The following is a 14,658-nucleotide window of genomic DNA, read 5'->3' on the forward strand; positions in this document are numbered from 1 at the left end:
TAACTACTTAGGCAGGATTTGATTTGTTTCATTATCAACCTTTGAAAGCACTTCATCACAGTGGATGTTAGTGCTACTGGATTATAGTCACTGAGGCAGTTTAATTGGCAACAGTATAATTGAGGCCTGCTTGAAGCAGGTGAGTACCTCAAACCGCTGTAGCGAGAAGTTAAAGATATCGGTGAACACTCCAGCCAGTTGATCAGCACACTCAGCCAGCTACCCCATCTGCCTCACCCTCTTGAAGGGTGCTGTCATGTCGGCCTCAGAGGCTGAAATCATAGGATAATCAATGTGAGCTTGTGAAGGTTTTCCTATGTTTTGACAGCCGAAGCGAGTATAGAAGGCACTGAGCTCATCTGGGAATGAAACCTTATTGTCGTCTATGTTGCTTGGTTTCACTTTGTAGGAGGTGAAAACATTCAAGCTCTGTCACAAACGTTGAGAAGTTTTGCCCAGAATTGCCACTTTGCACGTGAGATGGCTTTCTGGAGATCATACCTGGACCTCTTGTATTTTTACTTGACCACCAGACCTGAAGGACACTGATCTGGCCCTCAGCAAATTGCAGATGTCTTGGTTCATCCAGGGCTTTTGGTTGGGGAAGACTCTGAACGATTTTGTGGGGCCCACTCATTTACGACTTTTTTTTTAATGAAGTCTGTGACAACCGTGGTACATTCATTCAGATCCTCTGTTGAGTCTTTGAACACAACCCGGTCCACTGACTTGAAGCAGTCCTGTATCTACTCTTCTGCCTCCTGTGACCATCTCTTTGCTGTCCTAATCTCTGGAGCTTGCTGTGTGCCTCTATCTGTGCAGGTAGGAGGATAGCCAAGTGATTAGATTTCCCGAAACGCAGTCTAGTCATGGAACGATAGGCATTCCTTATTATGGTACAGCTGTGGTCAAATGTGTTGGGACCCCTGGTGTGCAGGTGCTGATAACTGGACAGATATTTCTTCAAACAAACCTGATTGAAGTCCTGGATAATGATTTGAAAGGTTGGTTGCTGACTGTAGTACTCAGTACCTTAAGCGCCTGTTTAATGTCAGCACTTGGTGGGATGTAAACTGTGGCCAGGATCACGGAGGAGAACTCTCTTGGGAAGCAGAACGGGCGGCACTTAACCATCTGACTGTACATACAACCAAACGAAACATGTTCCAACACAAGAAAGCAAAACAAATTTCCTCCAGACCATGGTGCACCCACAAAACATACATCGCACACAGTGCATAAAACAAAACATCACCAGAAACATGTTAATAAAATGTAATTTACAAAGTACGTGAAGCGTGCAGCACAGGTAAACAGTAAACTGCTCGCTGTCCTGGTGACAAGACCTCGGTGGTGGCAGGGTGTTCATTAGTCTCACAGACTGAGGGAAGAAGCTGTTTCCCAGTCTGGCAGTCCTAGTCCTGGTGTACCTCCCTCCTGATGGTAGGGGGTAAAAGAGTGGCAGGAATCCTCAAAAACATTTTGGGCTCTTTGTATACAATGCTCCCAGTAAAGGTCACAAAAAAAGGGGGGAGACCCCAGTGATCCTCTCAGCAGATTTTACTATTCTCCATAGGATCTTGAGGCCCAGTGCCCTGCAGCTTCTGTACCACACAATGATGCAGCAAACAGGACATACTTAAAGGTGCTCCAGTAGAAAGCTGTTAGAATGGGAGTGGGGAGCCTTGCATGCCTCAGTCTCCTCAGAAAGTGTAGATGATGCTGTGCTTTCTTGACTAATAAAGAGGAGTTGTGGGTTCAGGTTAGATCATCCATTCTGTGCACACCATGGAACTTTCTGCTCTTCATTCTATCCACAGCAGAGCCATTGATGTGCAATGGAGAGTGGAACACCTGTGTCTTCCTGAAGTCCGCAATCATTTCCTTCATCCTGTGCACACCAAGACTCAGGCCGTTATCCTCACACCATCTGACAAGCCTTTCTACCTCCTCTCTGTATGCTGACTCATTGTTGTTGCTGATGAGGCCAAACGCTACAGTATCATCAGCAAACTTGATGATGCGGTTTGAGCTGAACATGGCAGTGAAGACGCGAGTCGGCAGCAAGCTGCGTACACACCCCGGGGGTGGGGGGCACCAGTGCTCAGCGTGACGGAGTTTGAGATGTCGCTGCCAACTGGGCCTGACTGGGGCCTTTCCATCAGGAGGTCCTCTTACAGAGTCCTAATGAGGACAGTTTACCCACCAGCCTCTGAGGGGTGATCGTGTTAAGCACCGAGCTAAAAGTGATGAACGACATCCTAGCACGTCAGGCATCAGTCACACGTAGACTGAACCATCGAAACATAGGGTGAAATATGTCGTTCGCATTGAGGATGCACTGGGCCAGCCCACAAACATCGGCACGCTTCCTGCGCCAACGCAGAACGCTCTCAACTTACTAAGCCTAACTCAGATGTTTGTTTGGAATGTTGGAGGAAACTGGAGCTCCCGGAGGAATCCCACGCAGTCACGGGGAGAATGTACGAACATAGGTTCTGGAGTACCGAACCCGAGTCTTACAGCTGCTCTGTAAAGCATTACACAAACCGTACACTACTGTACCACCCGTTACCAGACATCCACAAAAATACTTCAGTGGCTTGTTCAAAAATAGTATCTCTTTCATACTATAAAATACTTTGTTGAATCCAGTTGATACTTCGTAAGTGTTCCGCAATCACATCCTTTATGAGTAACGTTAACATTTTCCCTACCACCAATACCAAGCTAACCAGATACTAGTTTTGTTGATTCCTTGACTTATGACGAGAGTGGAGGATGGTCCACTCTCAGCAGTGGAGAGTGGTGCTGTCTGCCTGTGTTTGGCTGCTCTTCCTCTCCCTCTCACTAGCTGTTGTCAGAGGAAAATGCAGGAGCCTTGGGCTCCACGCCGCAAGGACTGATTGGTGAGATTATAGACTTGTTTTGGGGGATCTTGAGGTTCATGGTGCAAGTATTTCTAGAGTCTAGGTACTCCTGTTTTTGATCAATGCGGACCGGGGTGCTTCAGCGAAGAATGGCTCAGCATGCAGCCCATACTGGGCTAGCACTGTGACGCTGAATTGAACTAAATACTACTGGACTCCCGGTTTGATGCTTGATGTTCTACATGCTGTTCACTTGCTTTCTGCCCTTTGTGCAACTTGTTCTATTTTTGTGCATTGGATGTTTGATGTTTACTTGGAGGGGTTCCAGGTGTTCCTTTGTTTTGTGGTTGCCTGTGAGAGAACAAATCTCAGAGTTGTATTCTGTACACATACTTTGATAATAAATGTACTTTGGTTTTTGAATCAAGACAGCAACCTGACACACTGTGTCTGGGCTCCCTGTGTCCCTGTAAACTCAATCCTGTGGCAGTCTGCAGGGTGAATGGCCTTTTCCCTGAGATTCTTCATTTACCACTGAAGGAAATGTGACAGTCTGGAAGAAATCAATGCAGCGGGGCAGCGGTGAGAAGCTCTGGCATTGGGATGCTGAATTTTGAATGCTGATTCAGAATCAGAAATCAGGTTTAATATCTCTGGCATGATCATGAAATTTGTTGTCTTTGCGGCAGCAGTACATTGCAATACACAATAGAAAATGTGAATTACAGTAAATGTAAATACATTGAATAGTTAAGTTAAATAAGTAGAGCAAAAATAAAGTAGTCATGGGTTCAATGTCCATTCAGAAATCTATGGCAGAGGGGAAGTTGCTGTTCCTGAATCGTTGAATGTGTGCTTTCATGCTTCTCTACCTCCTTTCTGATGGTAGGAATGACAACATGACATGGGGGTCCTTAATGATAGACAGTGTCTTTTTGAGGCATCGCTCCTTGAAGATGCCCTGGGTACTACGAAGGCTGGTGCCCATGATGGAGCTGACCAAGTTTACAATTCTCTGCAGCTTATTTTGATCCTGCGCAGTAGCCCCCCCCACCACCCCCATACCAGACAACTGATGCAACCAGTTAGAATGCTCTCCATGGTACACCTGTAGAAACTTGAGAGTCTTTGGTGACATACCAAATCTCCCCTAACTCCAGAAATATAATTGCTGTTGTGCCTTCACTTTCCAGCTGCTGTTAGCTCTTCAGCCAAATCTGATCTGTATTCAGAATCAACTTTATCATTGGCATATGTCGTGAAATGTTGCTGTTTTGCAGCAAAGGTGGATTTTCTAAACGTCTTAAAACAATGTTGCTTACTGAAGCACCCATGGCTATGACTGAATTTCAGCTGCAGTAGTGCTGAAAAGGGAATACGATGATTTTCTTCGAGGCGGAATGCAAAGGGTCATCACTTTCCGGCGCCACCTGCAGCCAAATAGGAATTGACTGCTGTTGAAAACATGCCGGCAAACATGGTTATATGTTGCCCCAGGTCCAAAAGAGGAGCAAATACAAGAAAAGTGGGAAGTCACCAATCAAGAACACCTCTAACATAACCACTGTTTCCAGAAACCAAAGCCAAACATAATGATGCTGGATGGCTTTAGCGGGTCAGGCAACATTCGTGGAGAGAAATGAACAGCCAACATTTCAGGTCAAAATCCTGCATCTGGATTGGGCTTGATCTGAAACATTGACTGTCCATTTCCCTCCATCGGTGCTGCTTGACCTTCTGAGTTCCTCCAGCACCTTGACTGTTGCTCTAGATTCCAGCACCTACAGTCTCTTTCACTTCACGCTTTTGTCATTCATGCCTTGTCAAGTGGTTTTTGTCTTTCCTTTATGTGGCAATCTTCGAATCCATGGAGATAAACTTGTACCGAAGTCATCCTACACCAACACACAGGACGTGATGTGTTACGCTATCTGCAGTTGCCAACCACTTACCTCGTTACGACAGCGCAACAAGCTATCAGAAAGAAAAAAAAACTACGCCAGTTGGTTGACAGTCATCAATATTTCCACCCTCTTGTCCGATTCCTGTAACATCTTCAAGGTAAAGCAAAAAAGACGAGCAATCTTCTCTCAATCTTTGCAAGTAGTCGCTTGCAAACCTAGCTACAATTCTGTGGTTGGCACCCCTCAATAGTACAGCCCTCCTTTCTATTTCTCACCTGATAAGACTCAGATGGTTCCCAAGAGCTCAGAAGGGGCAGAAAGAGGAATCAACTCCATTACCACAAAACCTGCGATTAAAAGCAGCCAGAAAAGTCCCCTCCTATACTGAAACACAAGTGTTAATTCGTAATTTTACACAGACCGAGTTTCTTTTAGGCAAAGGATTTGGAATTAGTGATTGAACATTTCCAAAAAGGGTTTATGACAGAAATATAATAGTGTGGGTTACAACTGCAACACTCTTCTAACACTTAAACAAGACCTCCAATAAATCACAAGGTAGTAGACAGTAACATACCTATACGATCTTTCACAAGATTTTTCTCTCTGCTATAAGTATTTATATTTTCCCAGTAATGTGACTTTCAACTCTTTTTACTCAAAATGGTGCCCGAGAGAGAAAAACAACCCAGAGTAACAAAATGATTTCTTATAATCGCACCCCCCCCCCCCCCCACCAACCTAACTCAGACCAGCTTAAGCTTCTCAGAAGAATTACTTTGCTGTTGTACTTGGAGATGACCTCAGAATCAGAACCAGGCTGGCACATGTCACGAAATCTGTTGTTTTGCGTCAGTGCCATACATAATAAGAAACATTATAAATTACAAAAGGAAAAAGAAAAAAATGCAAAACAGGAACTTAGGCTTGACTGAGGCCTAAAGATAAAGAACTGAAGCACTGCCTAGCTGCTGGCCTTATTAAGAGACTAAGCCAGTTTAACATTTTGGGGTGGAGGTGTCAGGAGTGTACCTGATAAAATGGCCACAGGAGTACAGCCCACTGTAGTCTTCTGCTGTTGTAGCCCATCTATTTCAAGTTTGACATGTTGAGCATTCAGAGATGCTCTTCTGCACACCACCATAGTGATGTATAGTTATTTAAGTGACATGTCACCTTCCTGTCAGCTTGAACCAGTCTGGTAATTCTCCTTTGACCTCTCTACAGTGCAGTACTCAACACCATAATTCCCTCCAAACTCGACAAGAAGCTCAGAGACCTTGGCCTTCACCCTGCCTTGTGTAGCTGGATCCTGGACTTCCAGTCAGATCGCCGGCAGGTGGTAAGGGTGGGCTCACTCACCTCTGCCCCTCAACACAGGAGCCACTCGGGGCTGTGTCCTAAGCCCCCTCCTTTACTTTCTGTATACCCACGACTATGTCGCCACCACAGCTCCAATCTGCTAATTACATTTACTGATGACACTACACTGTTTGGCCTAATCTCAAATAATAATGAGGCAGCCTACAGAGAAGAAGTCATCACCCTGACACAGTGGTGTCAAGAAAACAAACTCTCCCTCAATGTCGCAAAAAACAAAGGAGCTGGTTGTGGATTACAGGAGGAATGGAGACAGTATAACTCCTATTGATATCAATGGATCCGTGGTTGAGAGGGTGAACAGCTTTAAGTTCCTCGGCATCCACATCGCTGAGGACCTCACGTGGTCTGTACACACCAGCTGTGTGGTGAAAAAGGCACGACAGCGCCTCATTCATCTCAGACAGTTGAAGGAGTTTGGTATGGGCCCCCAAATCCTAAGGACTTCCAACGGGGGCAGAACTGAGAGCATCCTGATCACTGCCTGGTATGGGAACTCTACCTCCCTCGATCACAGGACTTTGCTGGGCTGTGTGTCACTTTAAATGTTTTTTGTTTGCAGATGGCATTGATGACAAGGCCCCTCATAACAGTTTAGTCAAAAGGGAACAGATGCAGATGGTAAGGTAGTAGGATGGATAGCAGATCGGTAAATAAGCAGGAATAATGGAATTACTTGAAGATTATCAATTTGTAACCAGTGGGATTAGTACTGTAAATGCAACTACTTACAGTAAGTGTTGTATAATTTTTCACTAATGCAAAAATTAAGGAATGTGAAATACAGGCATAAACAGCTCGCTCTGGGTAAGGTGTCTACGCAGGATTCCCCACACTAACGACAGATCCTATTGGTTAATCCAGTTCCTAAAATGAGTGGCTTAGTTACATGCCATCTAACTAAAGTGCTGAATGAACTCAATGTAAAAATGACTATATGTTCTGTGTCACGACAATATTATAACAATGCTAGCTCTTACCCCAGCAATGTTGTTCTGAACCAGCAAATCTAGTACTCACTTCAGCTTGAACAGCTTATCCCGGCATAGACTGATCTCCCCAGCTTTTGCATAAAGCCAGTCATCCAGTTGTTTCTTGTTTGGGAAAAAACCCAACAGCGTTGTCAATCCTTCATTGTGTCTGGATTTTATCTTCCTGATCTGTTCCTCCTTGTCAGCCTAGCAAAGAGTTTAAAAAAAAACCCTCAGGAACTGGACCTCTCTTTGATCAATACAAAATCCAGCTGCAGCAAAATCAAATGAAATAGATACCCTCTTTATAAAAAGGTCAATAATTCAATCAAAGAATACCAGGTCAAAGACTTACAAATTTCAAAGTTCGAAGCAAATTTATGATCAAAGTACACATATGTCACCATATGCTAATTTGAGATACATTTTCCTGCAGGCATTTTCAGGAAAATAAAGAAATACAGAAGAATTTATGAAAACTGTAAGTAATAAGGACCGACAGACAACCAACATGCAAATATTAAAAAGTAAATAAATAATACTGAGAACACGAGTTGCTCTCCAGTAATCAGAAGTAATCCCAAATATATAGGCTTAAATACTCTGATAACAAGTTAAATTTATTATACAAGCCTCCACAGCTCTCAATTCAAGGCTAAATGAAGAAATTTCAAGCTTATTAACCACTAGAGAATGTTCTAAAACAACTTTGGTCAAAAGCTGAAATTGCAGTAATCCAAGTGGCATCATTTGGCAAAACTAAAGTGTGGAGACACTTTGACAGAACCTAACAACCATTTTGCTGAATTACATCAGCTCTTACATTGATAAACATCTTGGGTAACTTGCTAAGAAAATAGGCTTAACTTACAACCAAGTATTAAAAGAATTATGCTTCAGTTATATCAGGCAATGGTAAGATCACATCTGGACTATTGTGTATAATATTGGTTTCCTTATACTGGGAGGAATGCTGATATATGTTATTTCTAAGCCCAGAACATGCAACATATTAGACAAACAAAATGTAGGTATTTTAAAGCATACTTTTGGACGAGTTGAGCATGTATCTGAGAAAGTGAGAGGGAATATACAAGATCCTGACAATGGTGAAAATGTAGACATGGACAGGATGTTTTCTGTTGCCACAGCCTAAAAGTAGGTGGTCACTATTTAAAAATACGTGGTCACCCACTTCAAAAAGATGAAACAACTTATTTTCTTTCAATTACTGAGAGTCTTTAGAATGTTCCTCACAAGGTAAGATTATAGAGCACTACAACACATAAACAGGCCCTTTGGCCCAATTCACCATTGCTAACCAAAGTATCTCCGATTTCATTAGACTTGGCCCATATCCCTCTAAACCAGGGGTTCCTCGGTTAATGATATTGGTCCAAGGCATAAAAAAGGTTGGGAACCCCTGCTCCATGTACCTGTCCAAACGCAATTTAAGTTTAAGTACCCAACTCTGTCATTTCCCCTGCAGGATAAGCTATGATCTTATATTTCCTGTTTTCTACTGGGACAGGTCTCTTTCAAATCTTAATTTAAACCTATTCTCTTTAGTTTTAGACTCCCCTGTAAAAAAGACAGTGATCATTCAATTTATCTATGTCCCTCATGATTTTGTAAACCTTCACAACGTCACCCCTCACTCTAGAGACAAAAAGCCCCACGGTAGCGTAGTGGTTAAAGTACAGGCAACTCAGGTTCAATTCCCACCACTGCCTGTAAGGAGTTTGTACGTTCTCCCCGTGACTGCGTGAGGTTCCTCTGGATGCTCCGGTTTCCTCCCACAGTCCAAAGACCTACTGGTTGGTAGGTTGATTGGTCATTGTAAATTGTCTCGTGGTTAGAATCAGATTAAATTGGATTTCTGGGCAGTGCAGCTCAATGGGCCAGAAGGGCCTTTTCCGTGCTGTATCTCAATAAATAAATTATCCAGATTCTTATTATGAACCAAACCTTCCTGACCTGGTGCCCCAGTAAAGACAGGAAACGGAAGCAGTATTTGGTCATGATACAAGATCATGGCTCCATTTTTTACCTCAGCACCCCTAACCTGCACAAACCCTATATCCTTTCATTCCAATAACATTGGAAAATTTGTGAGAAATTTAGGAAATGGGCCCTGAAACAGATGGCTTGGTCTGTAATGATTTCAAATAGTGTGTTTTAATTACCAGTTCACACCTGGCTATATTCAGTTAATCTAAGGTTTCTGCGGCAATTCTATCATCAACTAATTAGTAATTGACCATTAGAAGGGTGAGCTCAATAATTAAAATAGGAAATAATTACTTTATTGTTAAGATATGCAGGGCAGGGGTGGAATGTAACATACAAGTTGTATCAGACGTTGGTGAGGGCTAATTTGGAGGATTGTGTGCAGTTCTCGTCACCTACCTACAGGAAAGATGTAAATAAGATTGAAAGAGTGTGGAAAATTTTACAAGGATGTTGCCGGGACTTGAGTGCCTCAGTTATAGGGAAAGGTTAAATAGGTTAGGGACTTTATTCCCTAGAACCTAGAAGAATGAGGGGAGATTTGAAAGAGATATAGAAAATTATAAAGGGTATAGATAGGGTAAATGCAAGTGGGCTTTTTCAACTGAAGTTAGATGAGACTAGAGCTAGAGGTCATAGCTAGGTTAGCGAAGGAGGTGCCAGAGGTGGCTGTGTGCCGCTGTAACTCTTACTGGGTTGGGGGCAGGCCGTTCCCATCAGTGCTGCCCCCTGTTGCTCACTCAGTAGAAATACAAGCTGGACTGGAGCAACTCAGTGTCCTGGGTTATATTTTTTCCCCTCTTTGTGACTGTATGCATTTCTGAAATCATAACTATATGTGCTATTTGTGCTGTGTGCAATGTAGTGTGCTGTTGGTAATGTGTTTTGCACTTTGGCCCTGGAGGAATGCTGTTTCATTTGGCTATATTCAAGCATTATTAATTGATAATTAAACTTAAAACTTGAACTCAAAGGGTGAAAGGTAAAATATTTAAGGGGAACTTCTTTACTAAGTGGGAGGTGCGAGTGTGGAACAAATTGCTAGTGGAAGTGGTGGATTTCAACATTTAAGAAAAGCTTGGATAAGTACATAGATGGGACTAGATTGGAGGCCTATGGCCCAGGTGTGGGTCGATAGGGCAGGACAGTATAACAATTCAGCATAGACTAGATGGACCAATGTGCCTGTTTCTGTGGTGCCGAATTCCCGCCCGTAAGGAGTTTGCACATTCTCCACGTGACCAAGTGGGTTTCCTTCGGGTGCTCCAGTTTCCTCCCACAATCCAAAGATGCACCGCGATTGGGTGGTTATCTGGTCATTGTAAGCTGCCCCGTGAGGCTAGGGTTAAATCAGGGGTTGCTGGGCAGCACAGATCAAAGGGCCAGAATGGCCCACTCCATGCTGTATCTCAATTAATCAATCAATCAATAAATGAAAGCCCTGTCTGTATACCGCTGCTTGGCATAATGCAGAGGGCAACTTCCTGCCGAATATTAATGGAATGGACAGGTTTATACAAAGAGCGTTGGGGCTGCTGATAATGACAGTATCTGAAGTGGCCTTCAGATGTTATTTCCTGGAAACAGAAGAAAATGTTGTTGATTGCCTGTTGAGTGTCAGTTGATAGAGATTGGGAGGATTGTTTGGGAATTGTTCAGGGGTGAAAATAGGATCAGTGAACATCTCTTCCAGTCAAAATGGTGACAGCGAGTAACGAGTTCTCGGGTGACATCTTCCAGAGGGCAAATCTATCCAATTATTTCACTTTTTCTACACCTGCTTGTTCTTTTTGTCTCCTTTGTCTCACGGAAACCATCGAAGCCTGTGATGTGCAGTTTGGAACCGTGTCCAGAGAGCAGCCTTGTGGAGATCATGGAGACGGTTGGGGTGAAAAGTCTGAGAACACAGCTGGCTCGCAGAAAAGACCAGAGACAAGGTACGGGCTCATGAACGACTTCATCTCAAGGGGGGGTGAGGAAGAATGAAACATCGAGGTGAATGTGGATGGGATCAACAATGGCTCCCGACAGAGACAGTCAGCAGGCAGGTCAGCTGATTTGGACCTAGGTCGGCGGTCACTCTTTACAGAAGGTCTGAGTTTGTGTGGTTGCTCTTCTCATATACAGATGAGGAGACATTTCCCATACCCTGAGATTTATGTGGTTATTGGACTGGACTTTGTATTTGTTTCCTTCAGTTTTTTGGTGCTTTTTTCCTTGTGGACGGTTGGTGGGAGGTGTAATCTGTTAATTTTTGTGTGTTTGGGGCGGGAGTTAGGTTTTAAGTGTTACAGTCGCTGTTCTTTTCTGTGAGTGAGGGGATCGGGGATTGTTATGTGTAGGGGGTCAGTGACTGTTATTGTGACTGTTTTTTTGCGCAGCCGGGGGGGGGGGGGGGGGCTGATTTTGGGGTTTGCAATTTTGTTTTGTTTCTTTTCCATGAAGATGGGGGGGGGGGGGGGGTTAGTTGATGTCTTTTCTTTTATCAGTACTCATGGTCTTTCTGTGCTGAATGACTATCTGGAGCAGACAAATATCAGAGTTGTATTGGATATGCATACTTTGACAGTAAAGTGAACCAAGGTCATCAAAGTTCAATATAAATTTATTAACAAGATATGTAAATACTACCCTGAGATACATGGTTTAGCAGGCACTTACAGGAAGAAATACAATAAAATTTACAAAAAACTATACATAAACAAAGACCGACAACCAAAAGATGACTCCTAACAAAAAACAACTGAGAACATGAGTTGATGTGGACAGCGGACTTCTCAGTGTGAGATTAGCCCACTAAGTCCACATAAAGTAGGATAGGCCTGTTGTGGACTAAAAGACTGCTTCTGTTTCGTTAGCTTTTAAGAAATTAACCGCTAGATACAACGATGACAGTGATAAGCAGATATCTACCTTATCTTTTTGCAGCACTTCCATCTGAGTTCGAGTGGAGGTATGCATGCTTATTGTCTCCATTTCCTGATCTAGTTTCCGCAAGGACTTGTCTAGATCTTCTTTCTCTGTCCGCAAGTTTGCCACTTCCATATTCAATGCTTCCACGTTACTGCTTTTTACGGAACGTTCGAGGTCATGCTCCTAAACAGGTGAGTATCCCCAAGGAGAAACAGTTAATTGAGAAGAAGAAAAAGCACCAGAAACCAAAAGAGAACCAGTAGCTTCAACACTTACACATCGCTTTTCAGTAACTGAATTAGGAGCATTCTAACCATCAGGTGAAACACGAGCAAGTAAGATGTCAAATTCCAAATGAAGAATATTGTAAACTCTTGAAATACGAAATAAAAATGGGAAATGCTAGAAATACTCGGAAGAGCAAATTGGAAATAAACCATGTTTTAGCCTGCAAAGAAAGAGTGAAATGAGGAAAGAGCCAAAGGGAAGCTCTGTGTCAGTCTGGGGACTAGGAGAGATTGAATGATAAAAGGGATGATGAATCCAGATAATAACCTGATCCTGTTCTGGAGAACAGTTAATGACCTGAAACATTATTTCTCCTATTACGTGCACACTGCTCAACCTGCTGAGTTTTTTTTGTAGTTTTTGTCTGATAAGGTTGAGATATACACTCATTGACCAGTGTCCATTGACTGGGTTTCACCATTCCACCTCCAGTCCTTCCCACTTTTCCTGAACCATCAGGTACACTGATTTGTGCACAACATATCCACCACTTAGGCAAATGCAAAATGAAGCTGAATCTGAGGAAATCACTCCTGAGATACTGTTTACTGCTGCTTGGCCTATAGTAGAAAGCATCTTCTAGCCCAGGCATGGGCAAACTACGGCCCGGGGGCCATATGCGGCTCGTTAAGCTTTTTAATCCGGCCCGCAGAACTTGATGAAATTATATTAATAAACCTTGTTAACGTTTTTTCCCCGCAATTCTGGCGTTATTTTTTTCAATAAGCCTTACATGTTACATGTAATTTCTGTTAAGTGATGGACATGAGTACTGCGCAGGTGCACGTACGTTCTCAAAATAAAAAATGCGCTCCAGATCAAATAACGCGCTCCGCATACTGGCGCGCTGTCACTGTTCTGTCCTTGTGTTGGTTGTTGTTGAGTTTTGGCACAGGGGACAATTGAATAAGAAGGAGCAGGACAAGTAGACCTGCATCTCCTACCGTTTTTGAAATAAAGACAGTCAGGAGGAGAGTGATGATGATAATATCTTGAAGGATAACAGAATTTTCAGTGCTTTAAAATAATAACTGTTACTATTAAAAAAAGCTGTATTTTATTCATTTAATTTTCAGTGTTTTAAAAGTCATTTCAATAAATAGCTAAATACCATGGGACTTCAAAGACAGATATTTTGTTGTAATGCATTTGTTCATTTTCAATTGAAATTAAAGCACATGTTTTCTACATATCCCATGATATTTTATTTTCTCTTATGAGGTGTATTACCAAAACACTCCGTCCATCTGCTCCTGGTCCGGCCCCCCTGTCAAATTTTAGAACCCTTTGTGGCCCACAAGTCAAAAAGTTTGCCCACCCCTGTTCTAGCCTAATATAATTGAAGTAGATAGACCACAGCATTGGGGATCACAACATTTAAGCCAGTCTCCAAATGCGATCATGAACTGGAGAAAAAAAATGTTAAATATATACTAATTATAGAGCAAAATGCTAAACATTTGGACACAACCACATTGTTAAGAACAGAACAACTTGCGGTACATTGCTTCAGGAAGGCTAACAATGCCTAGCACTCTGACCATTCATTGTCTACTTTCCGGGAAAAAATACAGGAGCTGGAAAGTTTAGACATTCAGACTTAAAATCAGCTTCTTCCCCACCGCTGTCAGTCTTCAGAATGAATCAGCTTTCGCACAACCCCTTGCCCATGGTGGTACCACGTTCTTGTTCCCTTAATTCTATCTCTCTCTGCTATTCTGTTGTAGTTCAGCATTTATTTTTGCATTCTCTCAGTTCACACTCAATCTTTGCAACATTCAGATGTTTTGCACTTCTTGTTATATATATTGCTGTATTTATTAGTACCAACTATACTGTTTATTCTATATGCAAACAAGAAATTTCATTGTACCCTATTGTATATGGCTATAAACTAATCTGAATCTGGAAAATGGTAGAGTTGGAATCAAATTACAGCCCTCCATTGGTGGGGTTTGATTGTGAATGCTGCATCCTATCTGTATGTGATATGCAAGCCAGGGCCATATGATATGGAGAGCAAGCTGTTTCCCATGTAGCAGGTTCCCCCGCTCCATGCAGCTGATAAATCCAAAGGAACAGCAGAGGCCGATACAGTTTGGCACCAGTGGCATCGTAGGAGTTGCCGGTCAGCGTTGAACTCTACCTAGGACTGCCTTACAGACTCCAGCTCGGTACGTTTCCTTGGGGTTTTCTCCCGAGGCCTCCCCCATAGCTGCAAGGCAGCAGAGGTTTGAGATCAGAGTTCTCCTTCTCAAAGCTGAGCTGCTAAACACAGCTGATGAGCCCCATCTGCCCGAAATGACTGATTTTAAGGCACCA

General features: G+C 42.9%; 1 protein-coding gene across 1 annotated transcript in view; it reads right to left on the minus strand.

Annotated features, from left to right (window-relative positions):
- rad50 (RAD50 homolog, double strand break repair protein) overlaps window positions 1-14,658 on the minus strand; it is a 166,891-nt gene that overhangs the window by 89,120 nt on the left and 63,113 nt on the right. The window contains exons 11-12 of the mRNA XM_073067338.1: window positions 12,049-12,231; window positions 7,175-7,332 (exon numbers count right to left, since the gene is read on the minus strand). Coding sequence (XP_072923439.1) covers window positions 7,175-7,332; window positions 12,049-12,231 — 341 coding nt within the window. The remainder of the gene's footprint in view (window positions 1-7,174; window positions 7,333-12,048; window positions 12,232-14,658) is intronic.

The sequence above is a fragment of the Hemitrygon akajei genome, chromosome 15, assembly GCF_048418815.1.
Source record: "Hemitrygon akajei chromosome 15, sHemAka1.3, whole genome shotgun sequence".
NCBI classification, from domain to species: domain Eukaryota; kingdom Metazoa; phylum Chordata; class Chondrichthyes; order Myliobatiformes; family Dasyatidae; genus Hemitrygon; species Hemitrygon akajei.